The sequence below is a fragment of the Rhinoderma darwinii genome, chromosome 3, assembly GCF_050947455.1.
Source record: "Rhinoderma darwinii isolate aRhiDar2 chromosome 3, aRhiDar2.hap1, whole genome shotgun sequence".
Taxonomy (NCBI): domain Eukaryota; kingdom Metazoa; phylum Chordata; class Amphibia; order Anura; family Rhinodermatidae; genus Rhinoderma; species Rhinoderma darwinii.
In genome coordinates, this window is record NC_134689.1 from 348,615,248 (window position 1) to 348,639,482 (window position 24,235).

At 44.4% G+C, this 24,235-nt stretch overlaps 1 protein-coding gene across 1 annotated transcript; it reads right to left on the bottom strand.

Annotated features, from left to right (window-relative positions):
• Positions 1 to 5,667: 5,667 nt before the first annotated feature.
• Positions 5,668 to 7,381, bottom strand: LOC142748215 (uncharacterized). Its single transcript, XM_075855331.1, has 3 exons — positions 7,083 to 7,381; positions 6,679 to 6,832; positions 5,668 to 6,555 (listed from the first exon to the last, which is right to left on the bottom strand). The coding sequence occupies exons 1-3, from the start codon at positions 7,264 to 7,266 to the stop codon at positions 5,817 to 5,819; spliced, it is 1,077 nt and encodes a 358-aa protein (XP_075711446.1). The 5' UTR covers positions 7,267 to 7,381; the 3' UTR covers positions 5,668 to 5,816.
• Between the last annotated feature and the right edge of the window lie 16,854 nt (positions 7,382 to 24,235).

The window sequence follows — 24,235 nt, forward strand, 5'->3', positions numbered from 1 at the left end:
TTAGGCAGGTCACCACAGGAATTCCCTCCTGCCTACACATTGCCAATTAGACCTAAACAGAATTTTTGAAAGCTTTACCAATGTCCATTAACCACTACAGCTTCACAGGGGTGCTGTTTAAGGCAATGGAGTACAAGAAACATCAAGTGCTACAGGGGTTCACAGATAATATGCCTTTTCTGCACATAGTCGTGAGATATATTGAAACGGTAGATCAATATGTTGATTAACTGTTTTATAATTTGCTATTAGGGCCCAGTCCCAGGTAGTGGCTGCTGCTCGCGGCCACAGCCCGGCTCACTTGCAAAGGCCAGTGGCTGCACGATTTCTCCGATATTACCAGCACAATTGCAGGGCCGTTGGCCACCATATGTAGTTTTGGACGCATGGAGCCACCTCTACGTGGGACCGTACCCGTAGTCCACCCTGAAATTGCTGGTAATAAATTGACAAGATAACAGTATAAATCGTTGGTGCTATTTTATAAGCATCTCACAACACAGGCTGAACTATTCAGCTAACCAAATTCACGAAAGTGGTTTCAAGTGTGTGCTCCTTCTAGACCAGGGGTCTCAAGCACGCGGGGAGAGGAGAGAGCATTTGGAAGGAGGATCGCTCCTTCATGACGTCAGTCCTCTGGCGAAGCGAACGCATTGGTGAGCCCCCGGGGGGAGGATAGAGCGGTCGGAAGGAGGAGCGCTCCTTCATGACGTCAGTCTTCCTGCACTGCGAACGCATTGGTGAGCCCGCGGGGAGAGGATAGAGCGGTCAGAATGAGGAACGCTCCTTCACGACGTCAGTCCTCCCACACTGCGAACACATTGGTGAGTAGTGGCCCGACAATCCCATGCAGTGGAAACCCCCTGTAGTAGTGCCCCACACACCCCACTTTTGACAGCGCTACCCACCCCGATCAAGGAGGGAGTCTCAATGGAGCTACCTACATGGAGGGGGCGTGTGGCGCTGTCAGCAGGGTGGGGTGTGTTGGGCCCATTCTACAGCAAAGTAATCCCAGGCCAGTGGATCGGCATGTTCTTGTTTGGGATTCCACTCCTATAGGGGGGATGTGGTACTATCTATAGGGGGGTGATGATCTACAGTGGTTTGTGGCACTATCTACAGAGGGCAGTGTGTGGCAGTATCTACAGAGGGCAGTGTGGCACTACAGAGGGCACTGTGACACTATCTACAGAGGGCAGTGTGTGGCAGTATCTACAGAGGGCCACTGTGACACTATCTACAGAGGGCAGTGTGTGGCATTATCTACAGAGGGCACTGTGACACTATCTACAGAGGGCAGTGTGTGGCATTATCTACAGAGGGCAGTGTGTGACACTATCTACAGAGGGCACTGAGGCATTATCTACAGGGGGCAGTGTGTGACACTATCTACAGAGGGCAATGTGGCACTATCTACAGAGGGCAGTGTGTGGCATTATCTACAGAGGGCACTGTGACACTATCTACAGAGGGCAGTGTGTGGCATTATCTACAGAGGGCAGTGTGTGACACTATCTACAGAGGGCACTGAGGCATTATCTACAGAGGGCAGTGTGTGGCATTATCTACAGAGGGCAGTGTGTGGCTGTATCTACAGAGGGCACTGTGGCACTATCTACAGAGGGCACTGTGGCACTATCTACAGAGGGCAGTGTGTGGCATTATCTACAGAGGGCAGTGTGTGGCAGTATCTACAGAGGGCAGTGTGTGGCAGTATCTACAGAGGGCAGTGTGTGACATTATCTACAGAGGGCAGGGTGTGGCATTATCTACAGAGGGCAGTGTGTGACACTATCTACAGAGGGCGGTATGTGGCATTATCTACAGAGGGTAGGGTGTGACACTATCTACAGAGGGCAGTGTGTGGCATTATCTACAGAGGGCAGTGTGTGTCATTATCTACAGAGGGCAGGGTGTGACACTATCTACAGAGGGCAGTGTGGCATTATCTACAGAGGGCAGTGTGGCAATATCTACAGAGGGCAGTGTGGCAGCATCTACAGAGGGCATTGTGGCAGCATCTACAGAGGGCAGTGTGGCAATATCTACAGAGGGCACTGTGGCAGCATCTACAGAGGGCACTGTGGCAGCATCTACAGAGGGCACTGTGGCAGCATCTACAGAAGGCACTGTGGCAGCATCTACAGAGGGCACTGTGGCAGCATCTACAGAGGACACTGTGGCATTATCTACAAGTGGGTGTGTGGCAGCATTTACAGAGGGCACTGTGGCAGTAACTACTGAGGGCAGTGTGGCATTATCTACAGAGGACACTGTGGCATTATCTACAGAGGGCACTGTGGCATTATCTACAGAGGGCACTGTGGCAGCATCTACAGAGGGCACTGTGGCAGCATCTACAGAGGGCACTGTGGCAGCATCTACAGAGGGCACTGTGGCAGCATCTACAGAGGGCACTGTGGCAGCATCTACAGAGGACACTGTGGCATTATCTACAAGTGGGTGTGTGGCAGCATTTACAGAGGGCACTGTGGCAGTAACTACTGAGGGCAGTGTGGCATTATCTACAGAGGACACTGTGGCATTATCTACAGAGGGCACTGTGGCATTATCTACAGAGGACTCTGTGGCATTATCTACAGAGGACTCTGTGGCACTATCTAAAAAGGGGCTGCCCAATCTTGACGTGTGTCTGCCAACTGAGCCGCCGGACTGCATTTAGCGACACTTAAACTGGAAAGCTGGATTGTTGAAATAAGCACTTGGAGAAATCTCTCAAATTTTAAATCTAGCGCTATTATTATAGTAATGTAGCATTATTATTATAGTAATGTAGTGTTATTATTATAGTAATGTAGTATTATTATTATTATTATATTATTATTATTATAGTAATAGTGCTATAGTAGTTCAAATAACTAATTGATTAACAATAATTTTGTATTGTATCAAATTTGAAAGTAATGCCGGCAACTTCCCATTTTTTCTAAATGTGGCCCACTTACCCGGCCCAGTTTGACACACCTGTTCTAGACAGTGAGGGCTTGTCCACATGCAGCGGAATTGCTGCGTATTTTCCTTACGGAATTGCGGACGGAAAATACACAGCAGAACACAGTAGCAGCAAAGTGGGTGAGATGTAACAAATTTCATCCACACACTGCGTAAAATTTCCGACTGAAATTCACCTGCAGTGCGTATTTTTTGTACCGCAGCAAGTCAATTCCTGCTGCAGAAAGTGGACTGAATTGCTGCGTTTTTCAGAAGAGATGTCGCCATCCCCCAACATTGAGAAAAACGCAGCAAAATCTACACCATTTTCTGCAGTAAAAAATGCAGGAAATGGTGCAGTTTTTCCGCAGCAGAAATTCTGCTAGTTTTTGTGGAATTGCTGCAGAAATTTTCTGCAGCAATTCTGTTACTTTTAGACAAGCCCTTAAACTTATATAAAAATTATTGATTCTGTGTTTCCATAAAGTGAATGTCCACCTTTTGTCATCTTGTTGTATATAGGTCCAAAATCTTGTCATGATTCATTTCTTAACCCCTTAATGACGTCTTTTGGCGTTGCTGTAGAAGAGGCTGATGAGCGCTCATCCTCTAAGGGGAGATTCACACGAACGTTGCGTTTTTGCGCGCGCAAACAACGCAGCGTTTTGCGAGCGTGTCAGCAGCGTGGGCAATGCGTTTTTGAACGATGTATGCGTGTAATACGCGCGTAAGACATGCGTTTTTCCCGCGCGTGGAAAAAACGCACTCAGCTGTTCTGTTTACGCCAGGCTTCAAAAGGGCCATTAATGCAATACCCCTGCTTCATGTGTGCACCTGTGTTAATTCATTTGTGTGCTTTGGATGCAACCCACTGTTTCTACCAGTATTTTAGTGAAGTTTGTCTGCCAGACTGCATTGATGCCACCTAGCTCTCTGGCCCGTGTGCTATTAGCATGGATGATATCCCGGAGGTTTGGGCAACGAGGTAGCCCTCTACGGCCACACCGGCGGAGATCAGGTAGGATGTGGGTTCACCCAATAGTGGCCCAACGCACCTCTAAAGGGCATTTTCATATCCTCTTTGCTGACCTCCGTCGTCACCCTGAGAAATTTCGGGCCTTTTGCCGCCTGTCTGTGCATGCCTTTGATATGCTGCTGGAGCTGGTTCGGCCTGGAATAACCTATCAGAACACAAACATGCGACGCTGTATTTCCCCCGAGGAGCGTCTCCTTCTGACGTTACGGTATGTGCAGTTTTGTGAGCCAGGTTACACCTTATTTTATGTCCTTAATGTCCTAAACTAACATGTTTTCTTTGTGCTTTGCTTGTATGAATTTCTGTAGTTTTTTGGCGACCGGCATTAGCTACCATGCCCTTCATTTTGAATTCCTAATTGGAGTCTCCACTATTTGCGGCATTGTCCCAGCAACCTGTGTGGTCCTGTGGCAGAGATTGAAGAGCAGCGTGATCCCTCAGCCTACGGCCCAACACTGGCTTCGCATAGCGCAGCAGTTTGAACGCGACACACAATTTCCTAACTGTATTGGTGCACTCGATGGGAAGCACATCCGTGTGCAGAAACCGCCCCACTCTGGCTCTCGCTACTTCAATTACAAGCAGTATTTTTCAATAGTTTTGCTTGCCTTGTCGGACTGTAATTTCTGCTTTACCATCGTGGACATCGGGTCCTATGGCAGCTCGGCGGATGCACGCATTTTTCGCTCATCTAGAATGGCACAGCGTCTAATGTCCAACCAACTTGATGTCCCCGAGCCTAGCATCCTCCCTGGCACCAGCGGGCCACCCCTTCCTTATGTTATGGTTGCAGATGAAGGTTTTGCCCTCAGCAAACACGTAATGCGGCCATTTGCGCGGAGGGGCATGGATAACCGTAGGCGCATTTTCAATCAGCGACTATGCAGAGCACGGAAAGTCGTGGAATGTGCCTTTGGCATCATGACCAGCAAGTGGAGGGTCCTGATGACATCAATGCAATTGTCGCCGTCAAATGTCACATGCGTGATCAAAGCCTGTGTTGTGCTGCACAACTTTACCCGCATCAATGATGCCGCTCATGATGTGGAATATATGGGAACATCTGCACCCACCACCAGCCTGAGCCAGGCTGCTCGGCCTGGCCGGCCACCGACATGTGGGCAGCGAGTGCGCCACCAATTTGCCGAGTATTTTGCCAGGCAGGCTTGAGAAGTAACCTGCCAGAACGCTGCCATTTGAGTTGTGGTGAAGTTAATCTTATTTGAGAGAACGTCTGTTTATCCCTCAAGGCCTTTTTTGGTGGGGGGGGGTGTGGGGGAGGGTTAGGGACTCGCAAAACTTGAGGCCCCTTGACGTGGGTTGCGAGCTTAAAGCTCGGTAGGCGCTTGGAATACCCTTTTTAGACGGCAGGAATGCATGGACATCACATCCTCTTGTGGAAACTATGTATTTCCTGGCCTATATGTATGTGAGCGTTTCGGGGGGAGTAAAGTTAGTTCTGGCCAAACACTAACTATACTAATTACAGCTGAGTTCCTGGTATTCCAAACCCCTTCCGAACAACGAAGACCTCAAAGATGTGGTGGAGAAATCTAATACCGTCACAACCTCTAAGGCAACAGCACCTCCTAGCGGTAGAGGCAGTAGAAAAGGTGTGCAAGGTAACAAAAGGATTGTCCACACAGAACTTCAAAATATCGAACTTTAGTAGCAGTCATGTTTGTGGCACATACTCGCCATATCAGCCAAATAAATACAGAGGCGGGAAAACATACCCGAACAAAAAAGTGCACCAACATGATGCATATACAACAAATTCCTAGCATGTCATCGATTTCTAACATGTGTCGGTAGAAAAAAAGAGCCCCTAAAGATTCTGATAGGCATGGGTCGGCGAGCTGTAACCCGACCGTTCCGCACCACTCTGCTGTCCCCGGCCCTGAGGAGCCTGTTCCTGCACAGCATATTGGGGTTGATACTGCGGGTGGTAACCCTGAGGCTGCATGTGAGCCTGTAAACTTGGCCCAGGTATGGAGTATTGAGGAAAGTGATGGACTGGCCCAGGCATTGGGGCAGGGGAGAGGTATCTTGGGGCAGGAGGGTATTGCGCCATCTGCGAGAAGACGGGGGCAGGTTGGGAGGGCCTTGGCACATGGGCACGCGCTGAGGGCATATATACACTACGCCAGTGCTCCAGAGAAGTAAAGCACCGGCCTGGACTTAGCGGGGGTGTCGCACAGTCGATTAGCGACAGCATATTTATTTGCAGCCGCACCAACCTATCCTCTGGTACCCGCCGCATCAAAGGTGCCATGCTCCGGCAAAAAAAATCATGCTGGTCCTCATCGGCTGCACGGCGCAGGTACTCAAGAACACGGGCGTCCACCTGTGCAGCTGCGGGTGGGTTACCAGGACGTCTGCGGCGGGGTGCTGCTTGTCTAGGTGCCACTTGGTCCGGTTGTCCTGCTTCAGGCGCTGAGGCGACTGGACCAGGATCCTCTCTAGTGGCCTCCGGGGTGAGGGCGACCAGGGGAGCAGCGGATTGGGACGCCTGGCTACACTGGGGCCGTGCCTCCTCTTCTGAAGCATCCAGAGTGTCGCTAGTTCTATAATATAGGGGACACGTCAGTTGAGGAAACAAATGTCATGTGCAAACACAAAGGCGTTTTGGGGTATGTAACATGTTTGGAGGGTGACGTGGCCACAAAGGGACAACAACGAGTACTTACGGTCGCATGTCCATTATTTCCCGCAGGAACAACAGCTGGTCGTAGTACATGTAGCGCCGTTTTTGGGGACCACCATCTCCGCTACGGGCGCCGGATCCATGTTCTCGACGGAACTGGTCCCTCGAGCTGCGCCACCGTCTCTTTACATCGTCCACTGTATGATGAATAAGAACACATCATTGATTAAACTCAGCAGATGTGAGTGCGCACACAGACAGTGCATGTATAAACTGGTGTTATTAAACACACGTCTACACAAGAACAAGCCTAAGTTGATGATACTATATATAAAGATGGCACTGAACCGAAACGTTGGCAATGACAGGCAATTATTCAGCAGGGACGCAATATCCAATATGGATGTCATTATACACATCAATGGCGACACACAGATATCCACTCACCAATTTGTAGCCGGTCACGGGTGCGGCTGTCGGCCCACTCCTGCTCAAATAGCGCCTCTGCTATCTGCTCCCATGCTGCCTCCTTCAATGTGCGGTCATGGTACGACTCCGCATGGGTGTTCCAGACCTCCGGCCGCTCCTGAACTAACCTAATGAGCTTCCCAACATCCATCTGCCGAGGCATGCCTGCAAGGTGCTTGTGGTGCTTTTGCAAACGGTGTGGCCTCTTTTGCAAAACCTGCTGTCTAACCAACTTCCTGCTTTTCTGCTGGTTTCAACTAGTTAGTTCAAACTCATTTGCATTGAGACAACGTGTCCTGCGTGAAAAACGCGCGTTCGCAGCTGCTGCCAGCGTATGAGATGCGTGATTTTCACGCACCCATTGACTTCAATGGGTGCGTGATGCGTGAAATACGCAGAGTTTTTGAACCTGTCGCGTATAGTACGCAGCGAACAAACGCTGCGCAAGAATCACGCACTGTTTGAACTGCCTCATTGACTTCTATAGTGCTGTGCGTGATGCGCAGAAAATACGCGGCCTGCACGCGCGCAAATCGCGCTCGTCTGAATCCCCCCTAAGTAGGAGCTGTAACTTACAACTCCTGATCTTAGAGAAGCCTGCTAAATACAGCTGGGATTGGAAGACGTTCTGACCCCAGCTGTTTAACCCATTGATCGCTGAGGTCCGTGACCGCGGCATGATCAAAGGGAACTCCCCTCTTTTATTGCGTCACTGGAAACCCGGTGATGTGATCGTATTTCGGGGAATCCCTGTGCAGTCAGCCCATGGGACCTAGAAAGGACCCCAGGCCTGTCTGTTCAATTTGCTTGTTGTTGTATGTGCTGCCCTAACAGCAGCCTGTGTCAAAGTGAGATAGTATAATGTATTAGCATACAGGAGTATGCTAATACATTACAAGTAAAACATAAATAGCGTTATCCCTCAATGGGAAAATAATAAAATAAATAAATAAATAAAAAAGTCCCAAATAAAAGTCATTATTTTGCATAAAATATATTTTATTGCCACTACTTTACATAAAAACACAAAACCGACACATGTATCTGCACGACTGTAATAACCTGAAAAATGTATTTAAAGAGAATGTGTCGGTAGAAATTTTTTTTTTTTAGTTAAACAATTATTATTTAAGTGATTACACGTTGTTTTAATTTTTTTAATTTTTTCACAAGTCAGGAAATATTATAAATTAGATTCCAATTTATAACATTTCCATGCGCTGAGCACTAGAGGGAGCAGTTCCCAAAATTGCAGCATGGTCAATGTGGTAAAGCAACCTCATTGCTTTATGCTGCAAATTTGGGGTAAACACACTCTCTCGTGTCCTCACACAATCCCCCCTCCCTTATTCTGGCTAGTGCCAGGAGATGGAGGGGTTCGGATCTTCAAACCTGTTACACTGTGTGCCGCCATTTTCTGAGCGACTGCACAGTGTAGGAGGATTTGATATAGTGCTCAGACGACAATATAACATGAACATACACGAACATAATACACACATCACATACCCGGACATAAATTACCTTCTCCTGCCGCCGCCGCCTCCTCTCCTATTCCTTGCGTCTTCGCTTCCTTGAACATATGGCCGGAAGCCGCGGCAGGAAGTCTTCATCTTACTGTCCGGCAGCGGCTTCCGGTCCACAAGAAAATAGCTCCGGATTTCGCTCTGCGAACGAGCTTCGTTTTGGTCTGTGTGGGAGAGGCGCATGCGCCGTTCCCACACAGACGGCGTACGCTGCAGAGAATGGAACGGCTCCCGTTCGCATTCTCTATGGGGTTGTATGTGCCGTATTCCATCTCTGTATGTGTCGTTAATCGACACATACAGAGATGAAAAAAAATGGCAGCCCCCATAGAGAAGTAAAAGTAAGTAAAAAGTAGAACACGAGAACACAAATAAATAAAATTTATGTTAATATCATATTAAAAGCAATATGATAAAAAAAAAATAAAAAAAATTTCAGGACACCTTCCCTTTAACAGGTTATTTCGTGTGGAACGTGAATAGGATAAAAAAAAAGAAAAAACAATGCAGAGAATTGCATTTTCCTATATTCACGCCGCATAAAAATAAATGATATAACTTACACAGTGAATTTTTCTAACCCCAAACAGGGGAAATTTTTTTTTTTTTATAAATTCTTTTATTTTCCATTTTTCAAACACCAAGAAGAAAGTGCAAACATAAACAGCACTGACATCGGCTCGCAGGCCAGCATTTATAATTACAATATATGCCAAAGATACTGTACAAAACCATGACATTCTGCTGCAGCACTCTTGACGGGTCAGATAAGTTATACACCCTGAACCAGCAGCCATGCATAAAAACCCAAGTGAGAACAAAGTAGAAGTATAGAAAAGCAGGAAAAAAGAGGGAGCAGAAAGAAGGAAGCGGACCTCCCACCAGTAAATCTAGGAATTATACTCCGGAGGCCATAACAGTCCTATACTCCCCGTGCAAATTTTTTAAAATAATTTCTCCCACATAAAACACGGCCTCATACAGCCACGTCAATGAAAAAATGAAAAAGTTATGGCTGCCGAAAGTCAGAGAGGCAAAAACAGTAAAATATAGCTGGTCATAAAAGGCCTTTTCAGGCCCGGCAATTAAAGGGATAATATACCTGTAAAGGATCTGCCAGGCACAGCTTCGTGGTTAACTCCCAGAACTAATCAGTCAGCACCTGAGAATACATCCCTGAGACTGACTCCTGCTTCCACCATTCAGGCTGGCAGGCTTAGGAGTGGGAGAGCCTATCGTAACCTGGCCAGACGCTGAGTCTGGCCAGGTTACGATAGGCTCTCCCACTCCTAAGCCTGCCAGCCTGAATGGTGGAAGCAGGAGTCAGTCTCAGGGATGTATTCTCAGGTGCTGACTGATTAGTTCTGGGAGTTAACCCCGAAGCTGTGCCTGGCAGATCCTTTACAATACCTTTATAGTGGTCAGCGCTTTGTTTTTTTTAATTCAGAGGACCAAATCCCCTGCATAGACTTAGATTTAAAAAAAATAACATGCTGTCTCCCTTCAGCCACCACTAGAGGGAGCATGTGAGATTATTGAATACTGTCTCGTCATTGAGTTTACTTTATAACGGTATGAAGTGATCTCCTAAATTCAATCTAGTGGTACTGTCTCAGTGAATACAAATTACTAAGAGAGAAAAGATGTCTGTGAAGATTAACACATACAGCCGCATGATTTTGGAAGATCTAAGGGCATGGCCAGAAGTGGCGGAATTGCTTTGGAATTCCGCTGCGGACACTCCGCAGCGGAAATCCGCAGCGGACCCGTTTCTCCATTGCCTTCCACAGCTTTCTAGTAAGGTTCGTTTGCACGTTGCGGACAATTCCGCTGTGGAGCATAGGCTGCGGTGCGGAATTTGGTGTCCGCAGCATACAATGGTTGTTGCGGACGTGTGGCGGACTGGTTGCGGACTCATTGCGGAATTTCTCCATTGACTTCAATGGAGATTCAAAATTCTGCAATGAAGTCCGCAGATGTTATGTAGATGTTATGTGTGCTGCGGAGCGTATTGGTTTTTTAACATGACATTTCTTCATTCTGGCTGGACCTATGTATTTCTAGGTCTACAGCCAGACTGAGGAAGTCAATGGGGCTCCCGTAATTACGGGTGACTACGTGTGTGCACCCATAATTACGGGTGACTATGTGTGTGCACCCATAATTACGGGAGCGTTGCTAGGCGACGTCAGTAAATAGTCACTGTCCAGGGTGCTGAAAGAGTTAAGTGATTGGCAGTAACTGTTTCTGCACCCTGGACAGTGACTACCGATCACAATATACATCAACCTGAAAAAAAAATAGAAGTTCATACTTACCGATAACTCCCTGCTTCTTCCTCCAGTCCGGCCTCCCAGGATGACGTTTCAGTCTAAGTGACGGCTGCAGCCAATCACAGGCTGCAGCGGTCACATGGACTGCCGCGTCATCCAGGGAGGGCGGGCTGGATGCCGAAAGAGGGACGCGTCACCAAGACAACGGACGGTAAGTATGAAATTCTTTTACTTTCAGTAGGGAAAGGACTGTCCCTTCTCTCTATCCTGCACTGATAGAGAGAAGGGAAGCACTTTCACCTCAATACGCAACGGCTAGTCCGCATCAATTTAATGCCCATTTTGGGCAGATCCGCAACAGAATCTGCAACGCAGATTCTGTGCGGCATTGATGCGGACAGTTGCGGAAGAATTCCGCCACGTCTGGGCATTCCCTAATGGTCCATCTAGATTTGGAATCCACACTTCTCCAACTTTATCAGCCGTTTTACTGTATAATAGTCTTGTTATTAGGGGGGAAAAACTATTGGTCGTGACTGCTGGAAAACGGCAATGCTGGTCGGAACACTTATCGTTCATGCTTCAAAATTGTTCTTTGCCATTAATAGGGGAAACACAAGAACACAATATTTCACACAATACAAACAATTTTCCATGGGAAAAAAATCGTTGATATTATGGGAAATATCTTTTCATGTATTGAGTATTCCTTGAACAACACAAAAGTTTGAACATCATATTCCAACAAAATGAAACAAAACGTGTATACAGGTACAAGAACACCTGTGACTGCAAATTTATACAGCACACAAGAAAATGGCGACAGCACACTACGAACACTAATTCCACTTAAGCCACTAAATATAAATAAATATGCATTACTGCTAAATCTACTTACAATAGGGAGGTTCTTAGCGCACATTTTGATCAAATTGTGTGAGCCCATCTGCCACGACAAGGCTACCTCTATGAGGTGGTAACCTACGCTGCACATACACCCAGAACTGGGACTAAACCTACATATTCTGGGGATGGTAGGAACCAGCATTAAAGAGGCTCTGTCACCAGATTTTGCAACCCCTATCTGCTATTGCAGCAGATAGGCGCTGCAATGTAGATTACAGTAACGTTTTTATTTTTCAAAAATGAGCATTTTTGGCCAAGTTATGACCATTTTTGTATTTATGCAAATGAGGCTTGCAAAAGTCCAAGTGGGCGTGTTTAAAGTAAAAGTCCAAGTGGGCGTGTATTATGTGCGTACATCGGGGCGTTTTTACTACTTTTACTAGCTGGGCGTTCTGACGAGAAGTATCGTTCACTTCTCTTCAGAACACCCAGCTTCTGGCAGTGCAGACACAGCCGTGTTCTCGAGAGATCACGCTGTGTCGTCACTCACAGGTCCTGCATCGTGTCGGCCACATCGGCACCAGAGGCTACAGTTGATTCTGCAGCAGCATCAGCGTTTTTAGGTAAGTAGCTACATCGACTTACCTGCAAACGCCGATGCTGCTGCAGAATCAACTGTAGCCTCTGGTGCCGATGTGTCCTCGCTTGTCCGAAACGATGCAGGACCTGTGAGTGACGACACAGCGTGATCTCTCGAGAACACGCTGTGTCTGCAATGCCAGAAGCTGGGCGTTCTGAAGAGAAGTGGATGATACTAGTAAAAGTAGTAAAAACGCCCCGATGTACGCACATAATACACGCCCACTTGGACTTTTACTTTAAACTTTAACTTTTACTTTTGCAAGCCTCATTTGCATAAATACAAAAATGGTCATAACTTGGCCAAAAATGCTCGTTTTTTAAAAATAAAAACGTTACTGTAATCTACATTGCAGCGCCTATCTGCTGCAATAGCAGATAGGGGTTGCAAAATCTGGTGACAGAGCCTCTTTAAACTAATTAAAATCACCCAGGGCTGAATGGGAGGAGTGCAAGAACAAAAAGGGAGGCAGTCACTAACCCTACACTAGCCTCCATTTTTTGATCTTGCACTCCTTCCATTCTGCCCTGATCTGCATCCCCATAAAGCTTGTCAGCAGAGGGAAGCATGAAGTGCTCTAAAATTTCCTGGTAGACGCTGCACTGACTCTGGACTTGATATAACAGTGGACCAACACTGTTGCTCAGTGGTCCAAAGTCCTGTTTTCAGATGGAAGTAAATTTTGCATTTCTTTTGGAAATCAAGGTCCCAGAGTCTGGAGGAAGAGTGAAGAGGCATCAATCCCAGTTGCTTGCGGTTCAGTGTGAAGTTTCCAGTCAGTGATGATTTCGGGAGCCATGTCATCTGCTGGTGTTGGTCCACTGAGTTATATCAAGTCTATCAAGGCTATTTTTTTTGTAAATAAAAATGTGTATCAGTGTGATTGGTGCAATTTTCTAATTACTTTTTATTAAAAATTATTTTTACTTTTTGAGATACTGATTGTTTGTATCCTGTATACAGAGCAGCTGTGTCTTGCGCTGAAACCTGTATCCGTCAGGTCAGTGGCACTGACGGGTTCAGTGTTAGCGGGGGACACGCATGATCCACCTGTTATGGATAACATCCCAGTTGTAGAAATTAGATGTGATCGGTAACAGCTCGATCCTGCATGTCAGAGACACGCAGGACCCACTGACGCTGAACCCGTCAATCCCGTGGACCTGACAGATACAGGTTTCAGCGCTACATACAGCTGCTCTGTATACAAGATACAAAGCAGCTGTATCTCAAAAAGTAAAAATAATTTTTAATAAAGTCCTTGAATGGGACTGAGTTGCGGTTAGCTGCAGTACAAGTCACAGCCACAATGTGGTGTCTTGGCAAACAATGAAGAGGATGCAGTGGTCACTAGAGCGTCACAACCCTTTCATGTTGCTGATCAGCAGTGGTGTCGGGAGTCTTTCTAAGGGTAAGCCATTAACGGGTATTTCTTTAATGATCGTTGTTAGTTATTTAAATTAAATCTTCGTATAAAAGTGAACCAAACAAATAAAATAGAAGAAAAAAAGAAAAATCAAATGGATATGAAACACAGTTAACAAGCAGCACTTGAAAACAAATTGTATTCTGGGAGGGTCATGGTTCATATTGTCAATCAAGTTATATTCCCCCATGCAGTCACATTCCCTGTGATGTGTATACATAAAAGTGGCCAAAACTCCCTCTTTTCTTTTGTGTTTATTGATTTGAAAAGTCTAAATACATCCATTTTTCAAAGATATAAAAAGCATAACCCATTATTTTACATAATGATCTTAAAGTGTATATAAGAAGACATCACAGTGGGGGACTCAGACGGCAAGTTCCAGGAATTCTATTGTAATTACCATAATTTAGATGTTTTTTTGTGTGTGAATATTGATCGTGAGGGTAAGAGCTGGAAGCATGCACATATCTGTCATACAGCTACAACAAAAACCATAGGTTTTCTCCTCTATACGAGAGCTTTTCAATAGGATCCTGAAGCTGAGAATATGCCTTTCAAGAAAGACAAATACTAGTGGCCCTCAGTACCAAGGGGGCTGCAAGTCAAAAACTAGAATGTTTTTTTTTTTTTTACAAGATTATAAATAGAAATAGGGTCTAAGCGTCACTAGTTTCATTGGGAACTACATGAAAAAAGTCAAAAGAACACGTAGAATGTGGAGTTTGGAAATAAACAAGTTCTCCTTTGTTTCTAATGGATTTACTGCAGTCTTTATTTGAGATGCAAGGAGGATTTATAAAAGGGAGTTGTCTATCACAGCCTTTCAGGTTACGACTATCTTTTTCCAACCTAGAAAAACTAGAAATGTTATTTGATAGGGTGGTGTATGTTTTTGCTTATTATACTGTATTCATAGTATTCTTTGTTGTTATCATTGCACACATATGACATATCATCAATAATAGTCTAATAGGTTATTTATGAATCATCCCATAAGAAATAAACCCTATTGGAAAGTGATTGGCTCCAAAGTCTCTAACCAATAGGGCTATCTTCTGCTGGACATTTGGGGCCCACCGGAAAATCCTCTGGTATTCTAGTGGGCTAGTCCAAACCTGATTATGAAACACACAGATGATTTGGGAGTTTGAAATACACTTAATACTAGTGTGCCTAAACTTCTGCCCTAAATTTAACAAAAATAAAACTAGACCGGGAGCTGACAGCAGAAAAATTCAGGTACTCCTTTCTATAGTTCCTTCTGACAGGTCCGTCTATGTCCTATTGGGTTCCTGCAAAAAGTAGAAGGGATGAAATAATTGACTAATTGATTCTACCTCCATATTCTGTGCCAAAGCATGCAGAGGCATTTCTTTCCAGGTTGGTCAGCATATGTTTTGCAGAGCAGAGGAAGGTCTGTAGCCATTAGGCTGGGTTCACACGACCTATTTTCAGACGTAAACGAGGCATATTATGCCTCGTTTTACGTCTGAAAGTAGGGCTACAATACGTCGGTAAACATCTGCCCATTCATTTGAATGGGTTTGCCGACGTACTGTGCAGGCGACCTGTCATTTACGCGTCGTCGTTTGACAGCTGTCAAACGACGACGCGTAAAAATACAGCCTCGTCAAAAGAAGTGCAGGACACTTCTTTCAGACGTAATTTCAGCCGTACTTCATTGAACTCAATGAAGCACAGCTCAAAATTTACGGCTGTCAGACAAGCCTCGCAAAATGCGAGGAGGAGGAATTACGGCTGAAACGAGGCAGCTGTTTTCTCCTGAAAACAGTCTGTCATTTCAGCCGTAAAAGCCTCTCATCGTGTGCACATACCCTAACTGTGAACCCACCCTGCTAAATTTGAGAGCCACGTTTGTTGTAGTGTCCTGTGGCATATCACCCATAGAGGCAGACCACTCCATTGCCAAAGTGTATATACAGGATGGGTTGCATCAACAGCTAGCTTCAACACCACTGGTAACATATTTAAGGTGTGGGCACTTTTGTTACTGTTGATATTCTTTACCTGACACACAATATTGAAGCGTTGTTCTGTCAAGAAGTCATAATTTAAAAGAAAATTACTGGTGACAATAGCTTGACCGCCCCCATGTCCCAGGCTGACACCGGGACAAGTAAATGTTAGGACCCCACCCAACAACTCCCCGCATCTCAACTTCAAGAAGCACTCCACGTTTTTCTTTTATTACCCCCTCCATTTGTACATTGGTGTTTCAGTAGGGTGCTGTGTGCAGAAGTATTTACCAATCCCTGCATCTTGTCGTTTTTGGGTCCAGCGCCGCCCAAGTGATCTTCACTCTGACCTGTCTGGAATTACTGTGCTTTTCTGGAAACTGGAACTCAGGCTCTCAATGCATTCCTATTGGAGCCTCATTCTGGCTCCCAAACACCAATGTACACGTGGAGTGCTTCTTTAATTGGATTAACTGGGGATGGATTTTCAGGCTTTGAATAGTATTATTAAGATATAAAGTTACTGGAAAGGTCTTCTTTAGAAGTTGGACAAAAACGTTGAATACTTGCTATTACCAAATGTAAAATAAGCATTTTAAAAGATACTGTATTAAAATTTCATCGGACAAAGCTTATTCATTGTGTAAGGAAAAATTCTGTACTTATTTAATATGATTTGGCATTCAATTACATTTTAATATCAACTTTCACATCATGCCATTCCTCATCTCAGGCTGTCGTATCAGGGCTGGATGAAAATAAGGTCTATCTGTGTGCCCGTAACGGGACCAGGGCTTTATGGGGGCTCATGAAATAATTGATCTTTTTATAATTTGTTTTATAAAGAAGTTTCCTGTTGGATGACAGTCGTTCCTGAGCACTTTTGACTTTCCACACCATGCTCTTGCATAGGAGAAACTGTACAAATTCAACTCACTTACATTACTTTTCATTGGTGGTACAGTAAATGCTGATCTCCTTCTGAGCAGTGTTTTGCATCCTCGTTGGTAGCATAAACTTTGGAGACACAGACCGGCCGATATGATGGTTTTCCTAAGTCTTGAGTCGTAAAATCCACCCCCTGCCTCCAGGAGTGGTGTATAGTAACATTGTAGCAGTGACATTGTAATATGTGGGGAATGCATTCTCATAATTAAAATGGGAAACCCCTAATTACTGTTGTCATTGTATTTCTAGCCCCTCATGGCAATGCAAATACGTCACCAGTAAAGCATTGTTGGTGCTGCTAAGTTGTGTTGTTGCTACTGTCTTCTTTATCCCTCCACTAGGTGGCACTTGTGCAGTGGTGATACCGTCCACTGGCTGGCATATTATGGGAGAAGATATACTATGATATGCTACATTGGAGAAGAGGGTAGTTAATCCAGCCACCAAAAATGTTGTGTGCATGTTGCATCCTGTTGCGTTTCTTGACTGTTTTTGATAAAGTTTGGGTGCTTGGCTTGTTCTCATCTAAATATTTGGGCACTGCGATGTACGGGCCGGATGTAATTTTAGAGAAGTTCTGTTACAGATTAATGGATGAGCGTGTGTGCATCATCAAACCTGGGGTCAACGATATTAGTATAAAATGGCAGTTAGACCGCCAAGCCATGTTCATGACCCAAGACAGTCAGTGAGAGGTGTACTGGCAGTGGAAAGCAGCAGTGTGACAAGTTCTTGTGGAGGCTTATAGAACCTTTTTACAAAGCAGCCAACAGCCACCAACTCAAGGGCCACTAGGCCCGAAATACACAGTAGCAGCCATCATCATAAGGCCTACTAGGCTCAAGCAGATGACTCTTGTATCAAGGAAGAGTGCCTTAGGCCCTGTGTCTGATGGTCACAAAAACAAGTTAGCCATCTTGCCCACCTGCGATGTAACTATGTCTGTGACTCTCATCTGTGAGAAGAATTGTAAATACATTAACTAAGTTGTGCTTCCCAGAGTAGGAAGAATTAAATATTATGTATGGCCGTGTGTACGATCATCGCCGGTGGATATTGTATATATTTGAAAGTGCCAGTTAAGTTTGCATGTTCGGCACTCTAAGGCTGGGTTCACACGACCTATTTTCAGGCGTAAACGAGGCGTATTATGCCTCGATTTACGCCTGAATATACGGCTCCAATACGTCGGCAAACATCTGCCCATTCATTTTAATGGGTTTGCCGACGTACTGTGCCGACGACCTGTAATTTACGCGTCGTCGTTTGACAGCTGACGTGTAAAATGACTGCCTCATTAAAGAAGTGCAGGACCCTTTTTTGGACATAATTTGAGCCGTTTTCATTGAATTCAATGAAGAACAGCTCTAAATTACGGCCGTCAATGACGCCTCACAAAATGCGAGGACGAGCAATTACGTCTGAAATTACGGAGCTGTTTTCTCCTGAAAACAGCTCCGTAATTTCAGACGTAAATGCAGTTTACGTGTGCACATACCCTAACTCGTGCTATCGTTCTTTGTGACTTTCCTCCTTTATTTTCCACCATCCAGCCCCATCCTCCACCATTATACATCCTCATACTCTCAGCTGCTGTCCCCACACAACTAAATTAGCAAGTACCTAGTACAGACAAGCAGAAACCCTAGTGTTTAAAGCCATAGCAGTCCACTCAAGACCATTCTACAGGATCTGGATCTGGATCTTGTTGCCCTAATATTATGATGAGTCAAGTAGAGCAAACTAAAAGGTACATAGATGATAAAGTTTGAATTTCAATACAAAATATCTCTATAATATACCCATTAACCCTTACCTGGACAAATTACTGTAGACTTCAGGAGCCAGTTCAACAACTAGCAGCTAGAATGAATGCTTGAATTTTTTTAGTGGACTTTTAACCCCTTTACTTTCCTAGATCACCCCATATAATGCCTTCACCTTTCTGAACCAGTAGAAATACTAACACAATCATTCTGTGTGGGCAGGGGAAGCAAGACTCCCAGGCTTTAACTATGAGTCCTGGCAGCAATTAAAGGGGTATTTCCATCCTGTAATGTTATGGTATATTGCTGAAGGATCTGAGGTTACTTCAGCATTTCTCCTGCGGCGCTAAGAGTTTTTTTTTTTAAATGCAGGTATATTGTAGTGTTTAATTGTTCGAGTCCCCACCAGGTTCCAGTTAGCTTAAAACCCCTAGCCCTGGACAAACTCTTACAATAGGCAAACATCATATTGTCATTTTTATACTATTACATGAGTATATATAAAAAATATAAAATTTCTTTTTTAACTATGTCCGGACTGCCTTAAAAATTCCTGGGTCAAGGGTACCCACACTTTCTAAAAATGTTGAGGCCCATGATTCTATTAATCCACCTCTGTGTGGTATTAATAAGATATTTCTGAAAATATAAATTGCGGGTGTAAATTCTTCAAACAGAGAGTTATTAAAGGGAACCTGTCACCAGCATTTTACCTATTAAATCAGCAATACCTGGTGGAAGTGGGTGAAAAATAATTTTTATGTAACCTATAATTGTCTTCTAAGTTGGCTCTGTACCTTTAGTATTCAGTTTTAGTGTTCCCGTGAGTATAAAAGAGTCATATCTTCAGTTGAAAAAAGTCATACCTTCATTCCTCAGGCCTTTCCAAGTTAACCCGGCCTCCTTACTTTTGATTGACAGCTCTTCACCTCCCCCCAGCACACACGAAATCCAACGCTTGCACATCGATGTCCTGTTTTGGTGGGCGCGCAAAACAGGACACCATAGTGGCGCATGCGCAGCAACTAGATTTGAGGCCAGGACAAAGCAGGGAAGGGTGTCGGACCATACATGACAGATGAGATTTTGGCATTCAGGGCGGGCCAGTTTTCGGCGGTGGGCGGGCATAAGAAGAGAAATGAACGAGACTGACGATTTATTTCCATAAAAGGCGCAAAATATTTGAAGACCGTTATTTACGGTCAGAGGAGTTTACTAGAGGGGATAACGGCAATGAACTGTTGACAGCAGTGGCCAGCGAGGGGTGAGGAGAGTTCAATAGGTGAAATGCTGGTGACAGGTTCCCTTTAAGCTTCCCTTATCACTTCAGCGGCAGATGCTAAAGAGGAAAGGTTTGAGCGGATGTTTTCATCTTTGAAAAGCTGATTATTTTATATATAATTATTTATATCTTAAATTCATTTTTCATTCCATGCTGTGAGCTGTCAGGCATTGCTGTAAACGCAGCTTTATTCCAATGTAAAACAATAGGTACCATGGAAATGGTGACATAAAGTATATTAATCATTTAGAAAATATTATTGTACTACAAAGGACAAAGACGCAATGACAAATAAGTTACCAGAGATACGTGAACTCTTTACACAATCATTGTCAAGTCTTACATTGCCTTAGTAATAATGAAAGGGGTATACAATAAGATTTATTCAATTATTCATACCGCCACTGAGATCTATCACTTGAATGAGACTGAACTGCAATACCGGGCCCAGCCACACCTACGGATGAACCACTGTGCTTAGATAAACAATGAAGGGGCTGTGGTCCCTTCATTCTGATGATCAGTAGGGTCCTGGGGTTGACCCCCACCAATCAAACATTAATGGCCTAGAGAGGTGTGAGCGTAGGCTCACCCAGGGTTATAACCACAAATTACCAATTTGTAGCTTTTTAACATAAAAGAGGAAACAAAATGAACCAGTGAGACATTTGAAGGCTCCATCATCATCATACAAAGGTGGACTAGTACAATATGTAAATGTAATCTGAAAAAAGTCTGGTAGAACAAATGAAGAAGTTCCTTCCTTTGCGTATATTACCTTCTTGGTCTGGTCTAACATCTGAGTGACTTGGTGTTACCCGGCCAGTGTGCAGGACAAGTAGAACGAGAAGTATCCGTCACAGACTCCCAGAAATCTATAACATACCCTAACCCCATGTCTGTGGGCATCATGGCTTCACACCTCATCCTTTACACCCATTCAGTTCATGACTAGGATAACAGTTGGGGCAGGCGTTATGCATGAAAACGTTAGCAGTAAGGGTCAGTTCACACGTTGCGTAAATACAGCGTTTTTTTCTGCAGCGGAATTCGTTGCGGAAAATCTGCAGCAAATACAGTAGCAGCAAAGTGGATGAGATAAAACAAATCTCATCCACACGCTGCGTATATACTTAGCGGAAAAAACGCTCAGAAATTGACCTGCGGTGCAGTTTTATTCCACAGCATGTCAATTGTATTTGCGTAAACACTGCTTATTTGGTGCAGATTTTCCTTATTGAATTCAATAGGAAAGTAAATCCCGCAACAAATAGCAGTTGTTGTTTTTTTTTTGCGGTGGGTTCGCAGCGATTTCGCCGCAAAGAACCGCAACTCAGAAATAAAAATCTCACACTTACCCAGAAGTCTGTTCCTCCCTCCACCGTGGCCTCCTAAGATGACGTTTCATCTCATGTGACTGCTGTAGCCAATCACAGGCTGTAGCTGCAGTCACTTGGGATGAAACATCATCACAGGAGGCCGGCCTGGATGATGTCAGAGGGTCGGCTTCCTGGGATGACGCTTCATCCCATGTGACCGCCACTGCAGCTAATCACAGGCTGCAGCAGTCTCCTGGGATGAAACGTCATCCCAGGAGGCCGGCCTACTAGCAGGCCGGCTAAGTACTGCAGTTTTCCGCAGCGAACTGCACCACAGTTTGATGCGCTTTTTCGCCCGGAATTCCCTGCGGCGCACAGGGTGGATACGATGCCTGCTTTTACGCAGCGTATCCGCCCTGTTTTAACTCAGCATAACAGAGATCTGGGTAGGGGTAGTGGGCTACAATTTTCCACATTTTTTTAATTTTTTGAAAGGGGGCGTGAGTTGTATATCTGTATATTAAGCACATAAGCCTCTCATTTTCAGCCACTCCCTTACATATAAAGAGGGAAATAAATACTTTCTATAGTATTTTTCCACATTAACCTTTATAGTCTGCCAATTTGATGTCATCAATTCATCAAATTATAAGCTGGGTTAAGAAGCATACAACACATACAGAAACCAACGGTAGGATATGTTGCATCTCTAGCATGCACAATAGTAAGAAGTTTGCATTAGTTTAAATAGCCATAATATCACCATCAAGTAATGCAATGTAAAAAAAAAAAATATTTGTAAGTAAATTAATAAATTGCTAAATAACAAAGTTAGGGGGAGTTCACACAGAGTTTTTTGGCGCTGTTTTTGACGCGGAAGCCGCGTTTGAAATCGTGCCAAAAAATGTCCGAAATCGCCTCCCATTGATTTAAAAAAACAAGCGTCATGTCCTTCCTTCAGGCGTTTCCGTCTCTGACCTGCCATCGACATCAATGGGAAGCAGAGAAAGCATTTTTCACACCGGTTTTTGCCCTCGGCACTCAATGGCTGTGGCCGAAAAACGCGGCGCAAGACGCGGCAAGTGTTCTGCCGGCAGGTCAAAATCTGCCTCAAAATTCCTGAACTAGGCCTTAGGGTATGTTCACACAGCCTATTTTCAGCATTTTTTCGGGCCGTAAATGCCCCAAAAAATGGCTTAAAAAACGGAGGCTGAACGCCTCCAAACATCTGCCCATTGATTTTAATGGGAAAAATGCAGTTTCGTTCCCACAGGGGCGGTTTTTTTTGGTGGCCATTTGTAAAAACGGCGCATAAAAAAGGCCCCGTAAAGCATGTTACTTCTTGAGCCGTTTTTGGAGCCATTTTTCATTGTCTCAAAAGAAAGACAGCTCCAAAAACTTCCTTAAAAATGCATCAAAAAACGCTTGATGCATAAAAAAACGTCTGCAAATCAGAGGCTTTTTTCCTTTGAAAACAGCTCAGTATTTTACAGCTGTTTTTACTTTAGCGTGTGAACATACCCTAAGGCTATGTTCACACGGAGTATTTTGCCGAGTTTTTTGACGCGGAAACCGCGTCGCAAAACTCGTCAAAAACTGCCTCGTGGGAAAAAGAAGCGACATGCCCTATCTTCGGGCACTTCCGCCTCTGACCTCCCATTGACTTCAATGGGAGGCAGAGAAAGCGTATTTCGCGCTGTTTTATGCTCAATGGCCGCGGGTGAAAAACGGCGCGAAAATCGGCGTGCAGGGAGAGGAATATCTGCCTCAAACTTCCAAACTGAATTTTGAGGCAGGTATTCCTCCTGCAAAATACCCCGTGTGAACATAGCCTTAGACTTCTGATGGTACCGTGTGAGTTAAAAAGCCAATAACAAAAAAAAAAAATGGTTTGCCGCCTCAGAAGCTTATGTTTCAGCAGGAGAGATTTTTTAGATGTCACCTTAACTTCAGATTGGATCATTTATCCAGCAAGCCCATCTCTCTACCAAGAAGTTGACTTGCATGACCCCGTTTTCCTGCATTCAATAATGCCCATGTATTCAGACTTATAAAACATTGTTCACCACACAACTAGATGACAGCTAGTTATGTGGTGGACAATTTTTTATACTGTATGATAATTAATAATATATAAAATCAAAACTCAATCGATCCTAAAGATCTTACACATATATATAGCCACACTTGCATGGGAGTCCCGGGAAAAAATTGTATAGGAGATCCACAGCATTTAATAACAGGTAAATCGTACTTACTGGGGCGCTGTCGTTATGGTAATACTTGCATAACAATGCAGAAAATAGATATCTGCTATCAGACAGCAACATTGGCCATACACGTAAAATAGCTGTCTGTTGAAAGTTGTTTTTTCTGACTAATCACATAGACTTGCACTTTCAGGGGGCACAAAGCATTAAGTATGTTCAGAACCAGATATCAGGGGTACGGGCCTGCTGCCTCATTTACATTAGATTGTTGGCCGATCAATTAGCCATAGGTGGGTTTTGCTAACATTTATCTAATGTATATAGCCAACCTATGAGACTATGAACTATGAGAGTTCATGCAATGAATACATATGTACTATGAGCTCTGAGATTTGCTGTTGAGGACCTGATTTTCACACAAATAATGCAACAAAGCTTGATAAATTTGGTACTTTGTATTACAAACCACATCTTTGAATGCAAAAATAAGTAATTGTAAGCAAAGTAGTGGTTCTAAAAAGACCGCTGCCAGCAGACCATACCAGTGAATCAGCAACCGGGAAAACATCTACTAGTAGCCTACTTTCTTTGAAAAGACTAGGAAAATCACAATACGAAGAAATGTCTGTCTTAGAATCCGACACAATCAATTTGTGTGCGTGTGCCTAAAGGCAACTATTCAATATGTCATTCCTCAGGCTGCGTGTACTCATAAAGAAAGTCTGCTTTTTCTTATTTCTTTTTTCTTAAGGGAATTCTTATTGCAAACATGTAATGCCTTTTTTTGTGAAATACTAATTGTATACCCAAAAGGTTTACATACCATCGAAGCAGACAATGTGGCTGATTTGGGACTGTTGGAGAGTGGTAGCCCAGCCCTGGTTAATACCATCCCCTATGCTATTGTGTGGTCAGAA